This window comes from Molothrus aeneus, chromosome 1 (assembly GCF_037042795.1).
Source record: "Molothrus aeneus isolate 106 chromosome 1, BPBGC_Maene_1.0, whole genome shotgun sequence".
Lineage (NCBI taxonomy): Eukaryota > Metazoa > Chordata > Aves > Passeriformes > Icteridae > Molothrus > Molothrus aeneus.
In genome coordinates, this window is record NC_089646.1 from 2,112,497 (window position 1) to 2,136,910 (window position 24,414).

Genomic DNA, 24,414 nt, shown 5'->3' on the forward strand with positions numbered 1-24,414 from the left:
GATTTGCCGGGAATTGTGTCCAGCACTACAAGGGACAAGCAAATTCCAGGGAGTCCAGGCTGTACCCGAGGGTACAGACACACCAGGGAAATCCTGGGGTGTGAATAAATAAAAAGTTAATATTTTTAACAACGCAGGTGGAATTTGTCTGATATGGAAGCACAACAACAAGGGAAATAAAAATTAAAATAAATGTTAAAACCCCCACATTGGGTATATTCCATAAGCAAGACAGCTTTGCTGGAAGTCTTCACAAACAACCCGAATCCTCCTTTTCAGTTCAGCTCTTGATATTCCAACATGAGAAGGGATAAAGAACGCTGAGAACCATTCTTGAACTACTCCATCAACAGATGCTCATTAGAGCTAATCACAACCAGAGCAGCCCCAGCCTGAAATGGAGTTTCCATCTGTCTCCAAAATGCACGTGGGCTTAGCTGTACAAATCCCACATCCCACCTACTCCTGTGGATCTGGACACTGAGTCATTATTCCCAGGAGGATACAGGGCACAGCTACATGGAGCCTATCAGAATTAGAGTTAACAAGCTAAAAATATAAAAAAATAAAACCAGAAGGATCTCAATTCATTTCCAAGTGTCACAAAGGTGATCAGCTATAGAGTATAATCTCAAAAAAATACATTAATAATGATACTGGAGAAAGAGGAGACTTATATTCCCAATTAAAAATTAAAATAAAAACTTGCTTATGAATAAATCTCCTCAGCAGGGAGGACAAGCAGAACCAGAGCTGCCCACTCAATACATGAAGACGACTCAGGGCAAAAGAAAAATTTGTCTGAGCCCTGCTTGCACTCCAATTTAGCCTGAGTCATTATTTTTCCCCTGAATCCTGTGGCAAAACATATTTGAAAGGAAGGGTATGAATGTAATTGAAAGGAAATTCAGGAGATTCAAGGAAACTTGGGAGTTTAAGCAGACCCAGGGTGAGACCGGTCTTTGGTTTCTTGGACAAACCAAACCAGAATTCCCAGCTCTTTCAGCAAATCCTACACAACCACGTTGCTGAAGCAGCAGCTGAAACCCAAGAGCTCTGTGACAAAACTTGGCCAGGTCCTTGCCTGGGAGCCGGGATCACATTCCCCAGCCCCTCTCTCCGTCTGAGCCCGAGACTTTCCCGCTGGCCCCGTGTCAAGAGCCCTGTCCCACTCCCAGCCTCGGTGGCTCCCTGCTGCCAGAGCCTCCTGCCAGACGTCCCCTGAGGCTGGGGAGGTGTCCAGCATCCATCCCTGACCCTCATAACCCCAGGGACACCAACCTGCATGTCCCACAGCTCGTTTCTGTGAAACCCCGCGAGCAAGGGCGCGGCCTGAACTGCGGGAACAAGAGCGGCGGGAGCTTCGCGCTCCACTGGGTGCCATTTGTTTGCCATTTGTTTGCCATTTGTTTTCCTGGTGCTGGAGGAAGGAATCCCTCCAGTTTACCCCTGTCCAGCCCCAAAATAGCAGTGCCCCAAAAATGTATTGCTCACAGGCAGCTGGAGCAATGAAAAATGAAACCAAAATCATGGAGATATAGGCAGGGAATGACTGGGAGATGTTCACTTCATTGTCACAGGTCTCAGGATGAAGGGAGCAAGAATAACCCATCCTAGCACAAAAATATTGCTATTAATCATCAAAATACTCTTTGTATTAATTTCTTCCACCCTGTGTCACTTTAAGCAAGATCTCAAGACTATTTTCCCAGGATCATGACTTCCCACCCAACTTTCTGCTGAAGGATGTCCACATTGAGGGCTTTGACATTCTGGTAATAAACCCTAATCCATTCTAGAGCTGTCAAGAAGCAAACTGAAGTTTAGCAAAGCAAATGCCAGCTTCAAGGAGGAAAGCAATGCCCAAAGAACACAAAGATAAGAGGAAAACCTTTCTAACATAATTTCTTTGTGAATCAAAAGCATTCTTCACCCTGGAATTTTCCTCCGAGGTAAAATGGGCCATGCCACTAATTTAAAAAAAAAAAACCCTCAAAGTTTCCAAAGCATTTCAAGTGATAAAACCCAAGTTAGAGCCTGAAAATAAATCGTAACAGTAATATGCACACACTTGAGAGAAGAGGGGAAGAAAAAAAACAAACCAGATATAAACCTACACTGGAAAAATCTTGCACTTAAGTGTAGCCAAAATGCCAGTTGCTACATGTCACATTTGGGCGCTCCAGGCAACGCTATCACAATGGCTAACAGGGGCAGGCAGAGCTCCAAGACCTGAGTCCAAAGCCCAAGAGGACACACAGATGCTCCTCGGAGAACAGTGATGGCATCTCAGGCTTTCTGCTGAGGCTTTCACACACGTTCAGCATCCTGAGCAGCGGCGCGAGTCAGAGCAAGGCTGCGACCTTTGGGACGCCGTTCCCAGCTAATCCTGCCTGAAGGAGGGCCCCAGAAAACATTTAGATTGAAGGATCCGTGAGATTAAGATGTTTATCCATGCTGTGTCCTGCACAGTTGGGATTTCAGTGTCTCCTGGCTGCACGAGCTCGGGAGGACCAAGGGCCAAGAACGAGAGAGGGGAGGGATAGCAACGCTAACAACTGCTCCGAGTGTTTGCTGGAAACCTGTCCCCAGGCTGCAAAGGAGTAAAACAGGATCAGGAGAGATTTTCCCCACATGGAAACACCTTGGGAGGCTGAGCTGACACAGCTGTTGGGGCCAACAAGTGAAGAGCACAGTGTGAGACTCTGTAGGGTGAAATGCTAAAGTTTTACAGATGTTCATATCTGGCTTTGGCCAGGAAAGGTGCCATGAACCCCTAAAGGTCACCCCAGGCTATCAACAGCCCAAAGAGGACTCAGAACAAATGTTAAGGTCAATTAACTCCTGCTCTGCATGGAGAAACTGTGAGTCTCCCTCCTATTCCAAACTGAATGGGCATTTGGCACCAGAGTCCCAACAGGGAAACCTCATGGAGACACTCAAATCACAGAATATCCTGAGAGGGAAGGGACCCACAGGGATCATCAAGTCCAACTCCAGCCCTGCAAAGATACCCCAACAATCCCAGCCTGTCCCTGAGAGCATTGTCCAAATGCTCCTGGAGGTCTGGAAGCCTCAGGGCTGTGCCCCACCACCCTCTGGGGGAAGAAGATATCCAACCTAAACCCCTCAACAGCTTCCTGCTGTTCTTCTGGGTCCTGTTTCTGGTCACTACGATGCCTCAGGTTTCAGCTTTTATATTTTTCAGATTCTGTGCTGCTTTAGTGTGTGGGTCTGGGCTTCACATCAGGGCATGGGGAGCTCTGTGCACAGAGCAGGGAGACAAAACAATTCCTGCTCCAGCTGGGCACCAAGGACAAATGATCCAAATCTCAGCCCAAGAGCACAAACCCCGTGGGCTGGAGAGAGAAAAACAAGCAGGGTGGGACTGCAGGGGCTAAAGCTGGAATGGGACAATGAACTGCAAGATGCAAATGGAGCAGAACTGATCCAAGGGAGAGAGCCCGGGAGCGCTGGTGCATTTTGGGGCCATTTTGGTTCATCTTGGGTGCAGCCCTGGCTGGGCTCTTGTGCTGCCCAAGGTGCATCCATGGAGGCCTTTTAATAAATCCCTGCTTCATTCTTTAGCTCTGTCCAGCCTCTGTTCTAGGGCAGCCTGCACAAGGCATCAACTACAGAGAGGAGAACAGAGCCTGCACCTCCAATTCCCTCAGGAGGAAGCTGCTGACTGCCATCCCTGGAGGATAATGCTGAGCCCTTCCGAGTTTGCACCAAGGGAATGAAGGTCTCCAAAGCAACTTTGGCCACAGAAAAACACACCTTGGACAAAGTGGAGGAGAGTTTAGGTGATACTGTGGGAGGGAGGATGAAGACAGCAGCAAGAAAAGAGACTTCCCCAATGCACATGGAATGAGGAGATAGGGATTTATGGAAAAGTGACCAGTAAAAACCTTTCTATCCCATCTTCATCCTGGAACAATTATCCTTTAGATAGAGTGTCTGTAGCAGCTTGCAAACCCCAGGTTTAGGAACCTCACACAAGACAATTTGGGTCACAGGTGAGGAGACAGCACAACTTGGTTCCAGCACAGAAAATCCATACCCAGCTACAACAGCACTGCAGTTCCTAGAGAGGTTGTGGATTCCCCATGCTGGAAGTGCCCAAGGCCAGGCTGGACAGGGCTGGGAGCAACCTGGGACAGTGGAAGGTTCCCTGTTTATGGCAGGGGATTGGATTGAGATGGGCTTTGAGGTCCCTTCCAACCCAAACCATTCTGGAATTCTACAGAGTCGTGCCTTTGGATGCTGCAAGGCAGGAGATCCATGAAGGAACAGGACAAGGCAACCACTGCTTCCAGAATATTTCTGGCCCAATACCTCCTGTGGCTCATTTAGGATGATGGCAAGTGGGTCCTGGGCAAGGATGGTCCCTGATAATTCTATGTTCTTCCACATTTGGTCATAATAAGTGGATGGATGAATCAGAGAGAAACCACTGGACATTCCCCAGCAAGGTTTCACAGCTTCCAAAAAAAAAAAAAAAAACCCAACCAAAAAGTCCCCAAAAAACCCCAACATTAGTTCCACACTAAAGGTCCCAAAGCTTGTGAGGCAGGTTTAATTTTAGAGCACACTCATCGGATTTGCTTACATAATTTTCTTGATTTGGAAAGCTTTTTATTTTCCTTAGTGAGAAAAGCTGTCCAAATTTATCACGTTAAGTAGGGGGCTGCTTGCCCAAAAGGATCTTAAAATACATTGGCTGCGATTTTCCTTTTAAAGTTTGCATATCACAATTAGGGCAACATGGAATTAGAGCAGCTTTAAAGAGTGAGGTGGGAAAGAAACCATTAAAAAGGACAAATCCTTACCAAATTATCCTGGCGCCTAAATGCAACAGCTCCCAGGTTGTCCAGAGGCTGCTGAAAGCAGGGCAGCAAGAGATCAAGAAGTGTTCCAGTGTGAACCCATTAAGCAGGATGTATATAAATCCCACAGCAGAGATTTTGAGTGATTTTAAGAGTTTTCAGTCATTTTGAGAACATCATCTTTCTCTTTGGAACTACTGGGGAAGAGGTTGGCTTCATCTAATTGGACAAGAGCTTGGTGGGCAAAGAAATTTCCCCCTTGGATCCTCAAAGGGACAGGACTTGGCTGTGATTCTACTCCAGATTTAAATCTGCTCAGCTCCTCCACCCAACCACCAGTTGATCACAGCAAGAACTCATGAAGTTCTTAGGCTCTTCAAACCTTCCTAGGTTTGCTCTTCCCAACATGAAGCCACAAAAACCCATAAAATCCATACACCAACATCTCAGCCAATCCATTACTCCCAATTTTTGACACTGATTAGTTCATTTCTGTAGATGGAAGTTGAGGATCTCCTTAAACAGTTTCCATCCCTGTGGAAAAGCTGCAGGAGTAGAAAGAAGGGGGCAACTTACACAGAAAACCTCACCAATCCCATGGATGCCACAGGTCAACATCCGTCAGATTGAAAGTTTACAGGAGGAAAAATCCAGTTTAGGTGTTGCCAGGTATCTTCTACCTACTGAAAGCTCATTTTTAGGGCCACTCCAGCAGATCCTTTATGCCCCCCACCCAATGGTCACAGCAACACACGATGAAAGAAGTGGAACCACAAGTGAAATAATTTAATTTGGGTCTAAAATGAAAACCTCCCAGGACCCAGCAGGTCTTGCATTTATGTTTCCAGCACTCCTGACTACTGACAAGAGCAGCTCTGGAGATCTACAATCCCCCCAGGAAGCCACAAGGGATGGAAAACAACACTGGGCTGCTCTTGGATGTGAGCAACTCCCACCTCGAAGGCAGCTTGTTGGACTCCCTCTTCAGATGATGGTCACAAACTCAAACTTTGTGAGCCTGACCTCAAAGAGGCCTTCAAAAAGCTACCCTAGAACAGACAGTGAACCATGGAATTGTTTGGGTTGGAAAAGACCTTAAAGGTCATCCAGTTCCACCCCCTGCCATGGCAGGGACACCTCCCACTATCCCAGGCTGCTCCAAGCCCTGTCCAGCCTGGCCTTGGACACTTTCAGGGATGGGGGCACCCCCAGGTATCCCTAAGAGAGGAGAAGGTTTTGAAGGATGTATTAATGCACCTTTTTCTAGATCCTGAGGTTTAAAACCAGCATCATTCCAAAATAAAAATATATCCCGAGGTGAAAGAGTTCTCAGCAACACTTGGTGTCTTCTCAAGAGTTTCTCAGTTGGACAGTTACACAAAATTGATGTGTTCTCAGTAGTCTTCCCATATTGCCCAGAGCAAAAAGTCCCCAAAAGTCTTAAGAGATGCTAAAGGTGAAGTTAATGGCTTTGTGTCTTAAAGAAGAAAACACCAGCACTTCATGGTGCTAAACACACCAGGCACTGCCACCAAAACCTAGAGAGAAAGAGCTCCTGGCCCAGATAATTAAAAACAATGTCATATAACTAAAAATTTAAATTAAAAAAGGTATTTATTTTGAGGGTACTCTTTGAGCAAGAATAAAGACTTAGATTAGATATTAGAAAGAAATTTCTCCCTGTGAAAGTGGGCAGGCCCTGGCACAGGGTGCCCAGAGCAGCTGTGGCTGCCCCTGGATCCCTGGAAGTGTCCAAGGCCAGGCTGGGCTTGGAGTACCCTGGGATAGTGGAAGAGGGTGGAACAAGATGATCTTTAAGGTTCCTGCCAACCCAACTCAACCCATTCCATGATAAGAATAAGAATAAGCTCCCCAAATCTGGCCATGATTTCCATCACCGCTCCAGAAAAGTTCACCAGAGAAACCAGACTTGGAGCAGAACCACAGCAGCCACATGGTCACTGTTTGTGCCAAGCTCCAGCCAAGCCTGAAGGGCCACCAGGGATTGAGGAGCAGCTTGGTGATGTCCTTCAGCTGCTGTGGAGAGGGAAGGAGGAGCTCCTTGGTGGCAAGAAAATGAGATTAAATCAGCTTAGGGCTCAGGCAGAGCTGTAAGCGAGACACAGCCCTTGCAGGGCAGCACAGAGGGGCCTTTGAGGGATTTCTGGGCTGCAGCACAGAGAGGTCTCAGAGCCCCAGCACATCAGGGCAGCAGCAGCATCCATGTCCTGCCTGTGTGCAGTGTCTGTTCCCTTCTCCACAGCCTGCAGGGACCCTTCAGCAGAGCCATGAACAACCCAACCTAAAGCAACTCTGGGTTTGTTCATTGACCCCCTAAAAAAAAAAAAAATCCTTACACAGCTGCCAGCTGCTGCTGTGGCCACCCAAACTGCTCCCCCAGTTCTGAAGGGATGCTGAACTAAGGAGAGGAGCTGAAATATCCTGAGCAGGAGGGGAGGGTGAAGTTACACAGGGCTATTAGTAAAATAAACCTTGCTCTGGCACGCTGGAGGAGCCTTACCCAGAGCAATGCTGGCACTCATTGCAGTCACTGCGTTTAACCCTTCCTTTCCTTGGAAAGGAAAGGTGGCAAAGCTGTATCCAGCAGCCATTCCCTCCACAATCTGCTCCTCAGGGATTAAATTTGGATGCAAAGCAGGGATCTGACAGGGGTCAGGATGGTATTAAGTCAGAGAATGGGGTGTGGGATGAGGACAAAGGCTGGAGAGCCCCACCTGCAGAAGGGTCGCTGCTACATCTTCTGCCCTTCACAGTCAAAATGTTTAGGATCAGCATGAAGGAAATAAAAAGTCATGATATTTTTCCCCTCAGGGATCTTCCCTGGCACTGGCAGGATTCCCCTCTTCTCCTCCACACCCACATCAGCCAACACTTCAAATGCAGAGGAAAAGCCCTGTCCCACCCAGCTCCCTCCAAAGCAAGAATTATCCAGTGCACCACATGGAGTGACTGTTTTTCACAAAAACTTCAGGAAAACCGAGGCCAAAAAGTCTTTCACAACCACAGCTCACCCTCAACTGCAGAGAAACTCCCCAGCTAAAGGAGGAGTGTGCTGTTGGCCAAGTATTCCCAGTTCACCCAGAGATTCAGGACAGCAGGGAAAAGCTGATGTGTGACTCACTGCCCTGCATTTTGAAGTGAAAAAGCAAAAAGAGCTTGGCTTGAAGAGTTAAAAGGGGGAAAAAAATTAAAAAAATATTTGGAAAAGAAAACAAAAGTCAATAAAACCCTTAAGGAGAGTAAACACCTGTAAAACACCAATTTTAAGCAGTGGCTCAGGAGATGCAGGAGGAGCTGGTTCACACATGAGCTGAGGTGAAGTTTGCAGCTCTCTGTGTGAGAGGCTGCCTGCATTAGTCACCGGTAAGGGGACACTCCAGCAATGCTCAACTGGAACGAATGGAGCCCAGGAATGCAAAGTGGGGTGGTGAAACCACATCAGCTTTGGAGTGCCTCCTCCAAACAAGGCTCTAAAGTGCCCTTAATTCAGTTCAGCCTGCTTTGCATTGAAATCAAGTCTGTTAAAGTGAATTAAGGACCTTTAATCCCCAAGGAGAGTGTTTCCACCAGGGCTAGTTAAGAGTAATTGAACTAATCCACTTTAAAAGTCACTTCAGATTAGTTGTGCTAAGTGGCTGTGCAGATGAGGCCTGGGAGCACAGGGACTGTCTCTAGCATGCAATAATCCCATCAATCTGCCCCAGGGAGGACAGCTCAGGCCTGGGAGGGATCCAAACCACTCCAAGAAGAGCACTAATAGAAATGTCTCCTGGTGCCTGACAGGTGCCACCTGGTTGCAACTGAAGGCATTTTCCACGTGGATTTCCTGGGCAGACCCTATTTGCTGGACATGGCCAAGGGGAAGTTGGGTTTTATGGGCAGCTCCCTGCTCCAACAAGTGCTGGCAGCATCTCCCACTCGAGCCATGCTGATGTCCCCTCACTGAAATATCAAATACAGCTCTCCCTCCATTCCCCCTGCCCCAAAGGGGCCAGGGGATGGATCTGGGGTCTGTGAAGGTGAGAAGGGGCCAACTCCACCCCACACTGATGGCGGGGGGTGATTGGATCCCCCATTTATAGTGCTACCACACCCACCCCATTCTTCTGCAAGCTCCCACTTCCCACTGCTTTTCATCACAGCTTCTCCACTGCTTAGAGCAAAAGCAGGTCAGCCCCACACAATTCCCACAGAAACAGTGATCAGAAAAGCTAAAAAGGGCAAAAAAACCAAAGGGCTACTATCCCTCACTGAAATATCAAATACAGCTCTCCCTCCATTCCCCCTGCCCCAAAGGGGTCAGGGGATGGATCTGGGGTCTGTGCAGGTGGGAAGGGGCCAAGTCCATCCCGCACTGATGGCTGGGGGTGATTGGATCCCCCATTTAGTGCTACCACACCCACTCTGTTCTTCTGCAAGCTCCCAGGGTGTTCCTCACTTCCCACTGCTTTTCATCCCAGTTTAGTTAGAGCAAAAGCAGGTCAGCCCCACACAATTCCCACAGAAACAGCGATCAGAAAGCTAAGAAGGGTAATAAAACCAAACAAAGGGCTACCAACCACCCCAAACCACATCCTGCCTCAATTTTTACCCCAGGTTCCCCCCTTCCCCAGAGCCGCCAGCAGCACAGGGCAGGCTCAGCCCAGGTTTTGCCTTTCTAGGAAACCACAGAGCCCCTGTTTCATGCAAGCCACTGCTTCCCCAGCTAAGAATAATCCCCCCAGCTGCTGTTTGATGTCCCCATCACCATGGATGCAGTGTTTTTTCTCGGGGACATCCACAGGGAGAGGCTGCGTGTGTTCGCTGCCGTTAATGTTTCCTGTGCGGTTCGGGCTGCTTTACCTCCAGGTATGTTTATTCCACTACTTTAGCAAAGCAGCAGACTTTTTAATGGAACTGTTGATATTTTTCCTGGCTGCTGCTCCTCCTGGAGAGGCGAGGCAGTGTACAAACGGAGTTCATTGCTAGCTCCAGCCTGGAGCTGCTCTGCTCCTCCTGGGACCGCGGGGAATTGAAGGTTTCCATTGCACTGGTCAGGTTTCCTCCTTCTCCCAGCCTTCAAGTTTTAGACACACAAACAGAGGAGCTCGGGCAGCTGACAGGAGCAGGAGCAACGTGTGGCTGCTGCTTGAAGCAAAGGCAGCAGCTGCCCTGGAAATCCAGCCACGCATCTCCCAGCCCAGCTCTGGGAAAGGAGAGCAGGTGCAATGCTGCACCCCCAAAGCGAAGCCTGCACCACTCAGCTTGTTCTGCAGCCAGACCTCATGGCTGGAGCTTGGTGTTTCCTGCTTTTAAACACTTCAGACCTCACCAATTCAGCAGCAAGATTCCTAGAAATTTGTCTTTGGATCCCCTACAAATTTGGATCCCCCACACAAATTTACCTTGGGATCCCCCTCTATTGCTGCAACAGAAGGAGAAACTCCAACCCAGCGAGTTCTGCTTTGTCAGGCACATATTGAAGGCATTTTTAAATAAAATCCATAGTTTAACAAGTCTTTTTGAAGCTTTAAAGGATGTGCACCAAATCCTTGACTCAGCTCAGAGATGCTCCCTGTGAGAACAGCCCTGTGCCACAGCTGAAGTTATTGTATTTGCTGGAACCCCCGTGGCAGGAAGGAATGATGGATCTGACTTCATGTTCTCAGAAGGATAATTTATTATTTTATGATACTATATTATATTAAAGAATGCTTTACTAAGCTATACTAAAGAATACAGAAAGGATACTTACAGAATGCTAAAAAGTTAATAATGAAAACTCCTGACTCTTTCCAGAGTCCTGACACAGCTTGGCCCTGATTGGCCAAAGAGTGAAAACAACTCCCAGCAGAATCCAATGAAACAATCACCTGTGGGTAAACAATCTCCAAACACATTCCACATGAGCACAACACAGGAGAAGCAAATGAGATAAGAATTGTTTTCCTTTTCTCTGAGGCTTCTCAGCTTCCCAGGAGAGAAATCCTGGGCAAAGGGATTTTTCAGAGAATGTGAATGTGACACTGAAGCACCAAAGCCACTCAGACCCTGCGCAATCTCTGCTCCCTTCACCCACAATGGGGTAAAACTGAACATCCAGACAGCAGCTCCAGAGCCCCTTCAACCCAGAGCACTTGACAGGAGAGCCCTGGGAGCAGAATAAACAGCCCCACACAGGCAGGAGGAGCAGCTATTTGGACAAGGCCACTGATGTGGCCAGCAGCAGCAGAGCATCCCTGGGAGCAGCTCAGCTCAGTCCTGGCTCTCTGCAGGCTCTGGGAGCAGAGGAGTCACCCCTCACTGCTCACCATGAGTCTGTGAGGGGGCACATCCAGGCAGAAACATCCCCAGAGCCATGGTGCCACAGGGTCAGCCCCAAACTGAGGCGTTTTTGTGGCTGTGAGTCAGCCCAGGCCAGGCTGTCAGCTCAGCTGCCCCCTCCCAGCACCAGCTCTCAGATTTTCCATGAGCCTGGAGCAGCCCCAGGGATGCAGGGCTGAGGGAGGATGCCCTTCTCCTGCCCTGGCTGGGACAGCCCTGCTGAACCCAGTCTGTGCTCTGGGAACACAAAATCCCATTGCAGTTACTCCTAAGGCATCTCCACAACATCAGATTTGTTTCTTCGTGGTTGGGGATCCCTCTGCAAGCTCAGCTGATCCAGGATTATGCCTGGTCCCACCACCCCTGCAATCACCATCCCTTTAGCCCAGTGCCTGCCCTGCACCTTGCAGAGAGGCAGATCTGCCTGAAAACACATTTTCCTCAGCTCCACAAACCAGCTTGGACATTACAGTTCGTAACACTGACCACAGGGACTGCTCAAAGCCTTCCTCAGTCTAGCTCACACCCTCCCAAGGGCAGCTCTTCTGCTCCAGTCCTCTCTCCAAACTCATGCTAAGCCTCTGGATTTCCAGAGTCAACATGGGGCAAGCCAGGAGATAGAAAGAGTCCCCAGGGATGCAGCACAGCTGTGCTAACGAGCCAGAGGAAGTGTTGGATCTTTGGTCAGACCCTGTAATTCAGCTCAAGTGGCTGCTTCACCTCTGGCCTGTCAGATCAACTTGTTAACCACAGACTGGGAAAGAACTCCCTGCTTGCTCCCACAGCAGGAGATTGATCTTTGGCAGGGGCTGAAAATGCTGAAAAAGCCCCTACCCCCCTCACCTTTGATTGCAGAGAGGCCCAGAGATGCAGAGAGAGAGCTGAGCTCCAGGTTTGCCAGGTATTTCAAGATCTCACCTTACACTGGGAGAGGATTAGGGCTAGAAAAGAATTTTGTCAAGATTAAGCCAAACAAGTCAGTTCTTTTAAATCGAGTATCAGCTCTGGTGAGCTGTCCCCTGAGGGGTTTGGGCTGCAGGATTGGGTTTCTTGTCAGAGGAGATGGGCAGCACTGGGGAGCAGCTGAACTCCATGTTCCTGAGCTGGGAAAGGTCCCCTGGAGTCATGGACTGCCCTGGGAGAGGCTCTGCAGCCAACACCAGTGGATCCAGTCCAAGGTGGATGCTCATCCCCAGTGCAGCCACTCAGCTGGCTCCCAGCTTCCCAATCCAGGATGCAAAAAAGCTGAGAAACACCAAAATCCAGCAGCCTTTCAATGTTAACTCAAGTGAAAACACATTTTCTTTGATTATCTGAGTAATTTTCAAAGCTTTGTCTGATGAGCCCTCAGCCACTGTTCCCCACTACCTAAAAGCTTCAGCTGCCATCTCTACAAAAAGTACAGTTACACCACCAGGGCTGCCTAGCTTTGTTTTGCTGGAATACCAAACATGATTTAAAAAAAAAAAAAATCATTAATCTGAAAAGATAATGAGAAATTATATTAATTATATTTATTATTATTTTATATATAATTATATATATAATAATACTAAATTATTTTACATATTTATACTTATTGTTTATACTATATTATATAGTTTTCTTCTTATTATATATTAATATATAATACATATTAATAGATTATATTTTATTTATTATTACATGTAATATATATTATATATATTACATAATTATTCTTATGTATTATGTTTATATTATTATATTTACAGTATATTTATTATATTGTTAATTATAATTATTTAATTATATTGATATTTATAGTAGTTATATAACTATATTCTATTAATGTTTATAGTAAGATAGTGAAGAAACAATGCCCCCAGCTCAGCAGGGGCTGACAACAGGGGCTCCCAGTGAGGTCTACACTGGGAATTAGCTGTAGGAAAGCCATGAGGAGCAGAGCAGGGCACAGCAATCCCTCTGTGCTGTTCCCTTTAGGATCAGGTGAGGGAAGGCTACAAAAGTCCCAGCAAGTCATGAGAAGAACATGCCATGGGACACCTTCCACTGTCCCAGAGTGCTCCAACCCCATCCAGCCTGGCCTTGGACACTTCCAGGGATCCAGGGGCAGCCACAGCTGCTCTGGGCACCCTGTGCCAGGGTCTCACCACCCTCACAGGGAGGAATTCCTTCCCAATATTCCATTTTTCCTGCCCTCTGGCAGTGAGAAGCCATTTCCCTTTGTCCTGTCCCTCCATCCCTTGTTCAAGTCCCTCTCCAACTCTCCTGGAGACCCTTTAGCACTGGAAGGAGCTCTGAGGGCTCTCCATAGCCAGAGTTAAGAGGTGCTAAAGATCCAGAAGCAGAAATCCCAGTGCCAAGCTGTGGGCTCCGAGTCAGAACAATTCATCTCTGCCACCTGTGTCCCCTCCCAGGGGTCACACTCAACACACCTCCCTGGGTATTTCAAAATAAACTCTTAATTTTTGGCATTTATTTTGCTCATCAATTGACCTCTTCCAAAAGGATTTGGCCTTGAAAACAGCAGTGGCTTGACCCTCTTTGTGCTGGGAGGCTGCTGCACAGAAATTGAGAGAATTTCAACAGCACACCAAGTGAAACTTCTGGTGAAACTTGTGCCCATTCCTGCCAGGACTGCCTCAGCCAGCCAGCAGGTGTGGCACATTCTCATTTTCTGGAAAAATCCCTTTGCCCAGGATTTTTCTCCTGGAAAGCTGAGAAGCCTCAGAGAAAAAGGAAAGCAATAATTATCTGATTTGCTTCTCCTGTGTTTTGCTGCTTTAGAATGTGTTTGGAGATTGTTTCATTGGTTTCATGTGAATTGTTTTGACTCAATGGCCAATTGGGGCCAAGCTGTGTCAAGACTCTGGAGAGAGCTACGAGTTTTCATTATTATCTTTTTAGCCTTCTGTAAGTATCCTTTCTGTATTCTTTAGTATAGTATTCTTTAATATAATATAGCATCATAAATTAATAAATTAGCCTTCTGAGAACATGGAGTCAGATCCATCATTCCTCCTGCTACAGGGCACCCCACAAATACAATAAGCAGGGAAGGTTTTCAGCCAAGCCCAGATGTCCCTGTGGTTCTCTTTCAGTGCTTTGTTCACATTTAGGGGAAATCATCTGCTGCTCCACACCACAAAAGCCACCTCCTGCTCTGCTCCATGGCCAATTTTGCTGCTCCACTCTCAGGAAGAGACCCCAAGAAGCTTTTCCAAGAAAGGAAAGTTTTGCTCCAATTGGGAAATTGCTCCATCCAGTGTGTGGCAAATGCAGAAATCAGAGAAAGTTTGCCCCAAACTCCATGAGCAATTAATGCTGTTTTAACCAGCTAGGCCAAATGGATCTGCTCATGAAATTCCTGCCAACTGCCATCCAGCCTGTTGGGAATCAACAGGAATTGGGTGTTCCAAGCTGTATCCCAGACTCAGCATTTCTGTCAGACATTGTTGAGTTTGCATTTTCTGTGGTAGATGGAGAGAAAATAGGTTTTCCTCTGTGTTCTTCCCCAAAAAAGAGTTTATGTTTTTTTTAATTTGTCATTTCCCCTTCTCCCAAGATCCTCCAACAACTGAATTAACAAAATGCTCCCCACACCTGAGAGAATGGTTTATAATAACAGACTGGAATGCTACAGAGCACAATCAGGAGCTGCTTGATTCATTTGAAACAAGAGTTCCTGGTAAGAGCTGAGGGAATAAAAAGAAAAAAAAAATTAAAAAAAATCAGGATAGATTTTTCTATCAGCTCCAGCAAATCCTGTAAGTGCTGTGTTTATCCACAGAATCAAAATACTCCCTGTTCCACTTGGGGAAGTGCAAACACACATTACAATAAAATGTAAAGCTTGCTGAGCTGATAAACTTCATAAGTGTGTTTTATGACAGTATCTGCAGAGATAAGGCTCATTAGCACTTACAGCCACCAGCTGAAGGAACCTTATAAAGCACAGTTACAAACAGGAGAAGAGGAAAAAAAATTTGCATCTTGACGTCAAAAAAAAAGCTTCTAAAGGGTTAACCCTTTCCATAATAATAATCCTAATAATTTCTGGGTCCTCTCAACTTGACCTGAGTGCTGGAAAAAGTCAGGAAAGCAAATCCTAGCTGGATCATGCTGGTCCAGAACCTGCAACCACATTCTGCAGGAGGAGCAGTGGCCCCCCATGACCATTTAGGAGTGCAAACACCAAGTCCTGTGCTCCAGGGCTCCTCAGGTCAAGGAACCAAGTGTAGGAACACAGCACAAGCCACCAGAGAGCTGTTCTGGCTGCAGAGAGAAGGGGCTGCTCCAGTATGGAGGGAAGCCAGAGGCTCAGAAGGTTTCAGGTTGGAAAAACAGGTCCAGGAGAGTTCTTGGATTGCTCCTCCAACACAGCCCTGGGAGTTGGGAACTTGGGAAGTTTGTGTTTAACAGAAGGTTGCAGTGTGAACTCAGCACCATCCCACCCCAGAGGGGTCTCTCAGGAGGCAGCTGGAACCACAGGGACAGAAACAGAGAAGGCGTAGATCAAGACACTTTGAATGCATCAAATCCTCTCCTCAATCATCAAGGGAAGCTTTGACCCCTTCCTCTTCTAGAGAACTCAGGTGGCCACAAAACACAAGCCCTGAAGGGGCCACATTATTTATGTGAACATGCAACTGGAGCAGAGGGGATCTACATGGAGCTTCTGGCTCCAGAAGTCCTCCCACCTCTGGTGGTCCCCACAGTGGGGACATGTTCTGATTTAACATCTTCAAAACCTAACTCCCTCTTAGAAGGCATCAAGGCACAGGGATGAAACAGGAGACAGGGAAGGCAAATTCAGTCTTGAGCTCTCCTGAGCCAAGATTTCCACGTGCCACCACTCCTGTGCAGCTCTGGATCACAAATGCCTCATACTGTGGGAACACCAGTGATGGTCACTGGTCCAGCACCTCCTCTGGCTGCCCAGCCAGCCCCACAACAGCTTAACCTCCACAGTTTCTTCTGACTCAGATGTTCCACTAAAAAACCTTAAAGAATGGTTAAATATCAACATTTATTAGAAATAACAACACTGTCAGCATGTCCTTAAATGACGGGAACAGAATGGAGCATCCCTGAGCCAGGAATATCCACAAGAGAGCTGGGGAGAGCTTTTTACACAGGTACATGGTGATAGGATGAGTGGGAGTGTTTTAAAGCGAAAGAAAACAGGTTTAGGGGAGGTGTTAGGAGGAAATCCTTCCCTGTGAGGGCTCTGAGGCCCTGGCACAGGGTGCCCCTGGATCCCTGGCAGTGTCCAAGGCCAGGCTGGACAAGGCTTGGAGACCCTGGAATAGTGGAAGGTCCATGGCAGGAGGTGAAACTAGAAAATCTTTTCTAACCCAAATCATTCCATGATTCTCCAAGAGGAAACTACACCAAATCTGCCAGCACCATGAATTAATCTGACAGAAAAATGAAGAAAGCAGCAAAAACTGACAAAACTTGCTCTGGTCAGAAAGATTCAGACTAAGCTGCATCACAGAGGCTTCTCCATTCAGTCTTCCAAACTTTCCACTTAACCTGCTCCCTCCTTCCCAATCCCATGGCCTAATTCAATTACCTGCCACCAAATAAGCCTTCAGGCCATTCTCATTACCCCGATAAAGCACAAGGCCTTTAATTATTAAACACTCTGGGGCTCTTTGTGTTGGGGTTGTGGGGCTGGACTCCCTTTTATTGTTGTCAGCAGCTTCCAGAAATCAAGTTAATCATTGACCAGGCCTTTCAGCAGGAGACCAGAGTCCTGTGGATTCCTGGTCTCTGGTTCTGCATCACCAGTCAGGCTAAAGGAAGTCACCAGCCTCCTGCTTTGCCAGGTACCCACTCAATATTCTCCTAAAAACCCATCTTCCCTCTCCAAGGTGTCATTTACAGCACTGGGAAAAAGAAAAATGCAATATTTGGACATGGAGGCTGCAGCAGTGCTCATCATTAACCTGAGTTCAGAAAGGAACAGGCCCAGGCGAGGGAAACTGAGGCACAAGGCAGTGGTTCCAAAATGTCAAGCAATGTGATCAATCCACTACTTAAGCCAAAAAATTACTAAATCTTGTTTGAGTTAATGCTGCTCCATCCTCTGCAGGCAGGAGGAGCTTCCAGGCACTTCCCAGCACAATCTGGGACAAATCCTGCCCCCCAGGGATGAAGATGCAGGTCTGGCACAGTTATTTTTCCAAATATTCCTGGCTTTGTCACCACGCTCGTGGCACTTCATCAAATCCAGTGCCACTTCCAGGCACCTCCAAAGCAAATGCTGCTTCTGGGCACGGGGTTCCCTCTCCAGAGGAATGGAGGTTAAACACTGCTTTGAGTTGACCCAGAGAGGCCAACTTTGGGAGCCAAGCCAGGCAGGACTCACAGCAGTGACAAGTCACCCTGCTCCAAAAAAGCAAGGGTGGGGGGGGGAAAAACCACCCCACCCACCCAAACCAGGCAAACCCTTCCAGTTTTCCAAGGAAAACCCCAAAAAGCAGCAGCTGAAACCCCGCAGAGCCGTGTGGGAGCGGCAGAACGCGCGGCTCAGGGCGGGATGGCCGAGCCGTCCTTTCCGGGCACTCCAGCTGTGTTTGCCTGCCTGCTGCATTCCTGCCTCGCCAGCCCAGGCCAGGGTTTGTTTTTTTGGGTCGTGCTGGGAAGCAGCTGCTCCATCTCACACACGCCAGAGCCCAGCGGAGCCACCGCGGCCTGGAGCGGCCTGCACGTGGCCCCACACCACCCTCCAGTGACAGCCACACACACGCGGGCCCTGCCGTGGCCCAGAGCAGCCCACGGGCTGGAAAAACAGGGACAGAGAATCTATGGGATTGCTTCTCCTGGAGGGGACATTCCAGCTGGCAGAGCCCCTGGGATTGCTTCTCCTGGAGGGGACATTCCAGGTGACATTCATGGTGACTTCGTGCCCCACTCAGGAACCCGCCCCAGAGCGCTCATGGCACCTGAACAGCCCTTCAAGTGCAACATCCTCCTCTTTTCCAAGTCTCTCCTAACAAAATCACACCCTGAACAGCCCCTTCAAGTCCAACATCCTGCTCTAAGTCTCTCCTAACAAAATCACACCCTGAAGGACAAGGTTTCTATCCTACAGCAGACACTGAAACTCACGGTGATTTCATGCCCCACTCAGGAGCCCTGAAGGCACCTGAACAGCCCCTTCAAGTCCAACATCCTGCTTTTTTCTAACTCTCTCTTCACAAAATCACACCCTGAAGGATGAGAGAGGTTTCTCTCCTACAGCAGAGCTGTAACTGACACTGGAACTCACGGTGACTTCACGCCCCGCTCAGGAACCCGCCCCAGAGTGCTCATGGCACCTGAACAGCCCTACAAGTCCAACATCCCCCTCTTTTCTAAGCCTCTCCTAACAAAATCATACCCTGAAGGATGAGGTTTCTATCCTACAGCTGACACTGGAACTCGCGGGGACTTCACGCCCCACCCAGGAACCCACCCCAGAGTGCTCACAGCACCTGAACAGCCCCTTCAAGTGCAACATCCTCCTCTTTTCCAAGTCTCTCCTAACAAAATCACACCCTGAACAGCCCCTTCAAGTCCAACATCCTGCTCTAAGTCTCTCCTAACAAAATCACATGCTGAAGGATGAGGTTTCTATCCTACAGCTGACACTGGAACTCGCGGTGATTTCATGCCCCACTCAGGAGCCCTGAAGGTGTCTGAACAGCCCCTTCAAGTCCAACATCCTGCTCTTTTCCAAGTCTCTCCTAAAAAAAAAATAAAATCACACCCTGAACAGCAAGGTTTCTATCCCAGAGCAGAGCACCTATCCTGCACCTGCCAAAGAGAATAAAAATACACAGCACTTCCCACACTGCAAAGCCCTCAGTGAGTGGTGTGTTGGTAAATTAGGGCAAGCTATGCTTCCCCTCCCTCTCCCCCCGTGAGCATTTGAGGGTTCCTGTTGCCTGCGTGCAGGGGACAGATCAGTTACATTTATGCAGAACATTGCAATCTGTCAATATAAACACTATGTAAGCATGAGCCACTTGTAACATTACTACTGTCTTGACAAGTGTTTGCAGAGGGGGCAGAGCTGCTGGGATCCTTCTGCTCCCAGAGGGAAAGCAGAGCAAATCCCAACCAGCAGCAAAAATATTCCTTCCAGCAAGAATTAAAAAATATTTTTTTTTTTTAAAAGAGGTGCATCAAAACTGAATCAGACTCTAAATCACAACAGAAAATAGAGGAGTTGGTTTATGGCCTGGGTCACCCCAGACCCACAGATCAGGAAAGCAGAAGCTCCCACGGGTTGGTTTCCCTTCCCACCAGCACAGGGCACAGCAGGATTGAAGTTCCTCAGCCACCCTGTCACCCCAGCATGGCTAATCTTGTCACCTGCCACTTCTAAAGCCCAGAAGTGCAAGTCCCAACACAATTCCCAGATGCTGCTCTGGCATTTCCACCACCCCCGGCCACACTGGAGAGAGGAAAGGGAGGGAGGGGAGGTACCCACGCCCAGAGCGTGTCAGGCACTGGGAAAGCAGAGCAGGGAGGAAAACTGAAATGCAATGCTTTCTCAGGGATCCTGGCAGCCTGGGGCTGCTCCAGACTCCCCCCAGCAGCCTGCAAATGGAATATGGTGCAAATTAGTGCTCAGACAGCCCAGCTGCAGAGGCCGTGGCTGGACACAAAAGCAGCCTCACTCCTGGGGCAGCCAGTGCATCCCAGCAGGCTGACACCGAGCCCCAGGCAATGCCTCCCCCAAAAATTCAAAATCCCACAGAACTCAGCCATCCCCATCATCATCCTCCTGAGGGGCAGCTCTAAATGCACTAAGAGCCAGCAGGGCTGTGCTCAGTTTTACAGACATGTTTTTTTCCTCTCTGTCAAAAAGTTCCTTATCAGCCAAGGTTTAGGAGCTGTAGCATCAGCACATCCCTGATGCCTGCAGCCAGGCTCTCCAGCTGCTTCCCAGGAGTCAGGGCTGAGCCAAACCCCTCAAAACCCCTCCTGAGCAGGTGCCTGCAGGCTCTCAGCTCTGCTCAGCATCACTGCAGGTGCTGTCCTGGGCAGGAACCCTGGGTCCTGCTGGCACCTGCTCCAGGAGGAGGGCAGCAACACCCAGATGCCAGAATTCCCCTCAGAAAAAGGGAAAATCTCTCTCTCCCTCCACAGATCATCACATTTCCCAGTCAGGCAGCCGGGGGATGGAGCAGAACAGCAGCAAGAGCCCCACCTGCACCACAGCTTTAACTCCCACACACCCCAAACTCTGCTTCCAGAGGGCATTTATCCTACTCAGCCACTTGTGCATCCCTCCAAGAACACCAGAGCCAGCGTTCCAAGGAAGCACAGCAGCCTCCAGCCGTGGTGTCCCCCAGCCCAGCATCCCCTCCTGCCACCCCCTGGGACAGGCACAGACATAACTCCATGCTGACACAATCTCATTACCCTGTAACCATGCCCCGTCTCTGTCCCTGGGCACTCATTCCCCACCAGGCCACGCATTTGGAGACGTGGAATTCTTTCCCTGAAATAAGACATTGGGGCTTGGGGGGGGGGGAAGGGATCATCCACAGCTGTCTCTATCCCCCTCCAGGCTGAGGAAGGGAGCAGCCAAGCTGCAGCCACAGCGTGACATCTGCTGAGCACTGCCTCGCTCGGTGCCCCACCACCTCCTCCACAGGGATGCCAGCACCCAGAGGGGCCAGCAGGCCACCAAAAGGTGGCTTTGGGACTCAAAAGAAGCATCCCTTTCCCTGCCTGGAGGGTGTGTTTTAGCTCAGGTCATTCAGTCAAGCTGTTAGCAAGGATTTATCAGAATGAACAGATGTGCTGCCTCACCTGGAGCAGCTCCTTCATGCACGTGGCAGAAGAAAAAGAAGATCAATACCAGCCTTCCCAGGGACTAGCAGGGAGAACTGGGGAGTTGTGCAGGACCATCCAGCTTTTTTACCAGGTGGGATTTCTTTCCTTACCAACAGAGAGAAACCCACAGCGAGGAGGGTTTCTCAGCTCTTCCCCACATGCTTGTGGATTATCAGGAGCTGGGATCTCAGCACTGACTATTCCCAGTGGCCCCAGCAGCTCTGCAAGTGCAACCTCTGCTCTTGGAAGAACAAAGAGGGGATCAGCTGCTCCTTCACTGGGGCTTTAACCAGAGACAAGGAGGCTTTGCATAAGCAAACTCCACTGCACAGCAGCCCAGGAGTGCACATCTGGCAGCATCTCCTCACTGCCAGGGAGAGTGTCTCAAACCAAAAACAGCAGCTGTACCAAGACACAGAAAACCCCAAAGCAGTCAGGACAGACAGCAGACACTGCCCTTGGCTCAGAATGTCCCTTCTAAAGCTAAAACCTCTCCAAGCCAAGAGAGAAATCCCAGAAGGAACTGGAATGAGTTACCTGCTGCTCTAGAGCAGATAGCAGCATAGCAAGGATTAATAGGAGAGTTACAGCCAAGCTCCTTGCAAAGCCTGTCAGTCCCCAAGGCACAATTGAGCTGCACAGTGCCGGTGGTCCTGGGCAGACACATGAGCCAGCGGGCTGGGAACAGCCCTCTGCACACTGCCCAGGGAGAAAAGGGCTTTTCCTAAAAACCTGCACACACAGGACAGGCTGTTTCCTTAGAAAACCAGCCCCAGCAGCAGGAAGTGAAACGGTTCTGGAGTTGGAAACAGAAGATGTAAGTAGCACTGTTTGGAAAACTTTGCCAGACCACAAGCAATGGACAAGCCTCAACACCAGGATTTGTTTTACTGGAAAGAAGGGGGGAAAACCTCAAGCCTGCTAAAACATTCTCCAGGGCTGGTCCAGTGGCTCCTACCAGTGGTCACAACGCAACATCCCCAAAAAAAGGGAAAAAAAAAAAAAGAAGCAAGAATCCCCACTGTTGTGTAAACTTACACAAAAACCTCTTACACAGGTGCTCGCGCCAAACTCCTCTCTCAAACCGACACCGTTTTGCGACATACGGTTTAAAATTAAGGATAAGAGGCAGCGACACCCCAAAAAGCACAGAGGGAAAACCCGCACGGAGCTGACGCGGCTGCGGGGGGCGTTGAAGGGGGTCGGGGCAGCGGGTTGAATTGGCTGGTCCAGCTCACCGCACGGAGCCGGGACAGGGGAATAAGAGGGATAACAAGCGGGGGATAAAACCTCGGTATAAGTAGGATAAAACCTCGGTATAAGTGGGATAAATCCCCGGGATCGGGGGTCGGGAAGGGAAAGGATCGGGATCCACCTGCGCGACGCGCGCCGGGCCGGGAGCGCCCCCTGCCGGCCGCGCCCCGCCCCGCGCACAGGTGAGCGCTGGGGATGCGGCGCCCGCACCCGCGGATCCCCCCAAAAACCAACCGGCAGCACCCCACGGCTGGCAATTGGTGTTGAAAGCCACGCTTTAATAGCGGGGAAAAAGGAGTTTTCTCCGCGCTGTCCCACGCTACGGGGGTTACAACCGCGCTGCTGGTCCGCTCCGTGCGGGGAACGGGGGAACGAAGCGCTCGCTCGCCGCCGGCAGCTCCTGCCCGCGGCCCCGGGACTCAGCCCGGCAGCTCCCGGAGCGCCCGGTCCCGCCTGGCAAATCCAAGGGGATTCCGGGCGCTAGGACACGGGACAGCCGCGGGCACGGCGCTGTCGCTGCCCCTGTCCCGGGCCAGCTGTCACTGCAGGAGGGGATGCCCGCACCCCCGAGGGACGGAGGGTGCCCGCAGGAGAACAGCAGCATCCCCACCTCGGGCGGGACCGCACAAAGCGCAAAACCCCTTCAGCATCCAAAAAAACAAACTCGGGCAAAAGTTAAAGAGCAGGAGCGAGGAGGCACCTACCCGAAGTAGGCAGCGGAGGGCCGCGGGGCGCAGGCGAGCAGCCCTAGGAGCGCGCAGGAGGAGAGCCATCCCAGCAGGACGTGTCCATCCAGCATCTTGCAGCGGCGCCGGCGCTGCTCATCTCGTTCCCCCGCCGCGCCCGCTGCGGCCCCGCCGCCCGCCCCGCTTCTTATAGCGCGGCCGGCGGAGAGAGCCCGAGCGCCGGCGGGGCGGGCCGGGGAGGGGCCGGCGGGGGGGGAGGGACACGGAGGAGAGGCGGGCTGGGACAGGGGGACACGCCCCGGGAGGAGGGACACGGAGCGGCGGGGCGGGGAGAGAGCGGGGAGCGCCAGCGGAGCGGGGAGAGGGGAGCGCGGGACGCGGTGGGGAAGGGGAGAGGGCAGGAGGGGAGAGAGATGGGCAGGGGAGAGAGGGATGAGTGTGCCAGGGCGGGTGTGCGAGGGATTGGCATTTGGGCATGGCACGGGCGGCAGGGCCAGGTGTGCAAGGCGTGGGAGTTGCAGGTGACAGGGCTGGGTGGCCGTGCAAGGATCGGGGAAGTTGTTCAAGAGGGAGGTTTGGCACATCTGGGCAGCTGTGCAAGAATGGAGCAGTCCTGAAAGGGCTGGGTGTGCCAGGGGTGGGCAGCTGGGCAAGGGCGAGGTTTGGCACATCTGGGCAGCTGTGCAAGAATCAAACAGTTGTGAAAGGGCTGGGTGTGCCAGCTGGGCAAGAGGGAGGTATGGCACATCTGGGCAGCTGTGCAAGAATGGAGCAGTCCTGAAAGGGCTGGGTGTGCCATCTGGGCAGCTGGGCAAGGGCGAGGTTTGGCACATCTGGGCAGCTGTGCTAGGCATTGGCATCTGGGCATGGCACGGGCAGCAGGGCCGGGTGTGCAAGGCGTGGGTGTTGCAGGTGACAGGGCTGGGTGGCCGTGCAAGGATCAGTGCAGATGTGCAAGGGATGGGTGTGCCACATCTGGGCAGCTGTGCAAGAATCAAACAGTCGTGAAAGGGCTGGGTGTGCCAGCTGGGCAAGGGGGAGGTTTGGCACATCTGGGCAGCCGTGCAGAGGTTGGATGTGGGAAGGCACCGGCGTTGCACACTCGTGTGCACACCCACAGCGCTGTGAGCAGTGCAGGGACACCGAGCAGCCCGGGGAGGAAGCAGTTAATGCCCTGAATGTCACCCTTTTGGCCGGCAGCGTTTTTCCAGGTCTGTCGATGTCACTGTCATCGTCATCCTGGAGGTAATTCCAGCACCCGAGGACGGGAAGGTTCCCCTCCTGAGCATGTGTGTGTCACACTGCTGAGCCAGCCCGTGTCCCCGTGGGGACAGAGCCAGGAGGACACTTGGCCCTGGGCTCTCATCTCCAAAGCCACCACGCCTGGGGGTTTAAGCTCAGCCCCACAGAGCTGTGCCCAGCAGGTGACATTTGGTGCATGATGAGCAGCAAGGTGCTCAGAATGGGGTCATTGGTGTTTCTGACCCCCAGATTGTGTG

General features: G+C 50.3%; 1 protein-coding gene across 1 annotated transcript in view; it reads right to left on the reverse strand.

Moving 5' to 3' along the window:
• The window catches only part of WNT9A (Wnt family member 9A), a 59,188-nt gene extending 36,160 nt beyond the window's left edge, over positions 1–23,028 (reverse strand). Inside the window, exon 1 of the mRNA XM_066553351.1 lies at positions 22,934–23,028. Coding sequence (XP_066409448.1) covers positions 22,934–23,028 — 95 coding nt within the window. The remainder of the gene's footprint in view (positions 1–22,933) is intronic.
• Positions 23,029–24,414: the final 1,386 nt, after the last annotated feature.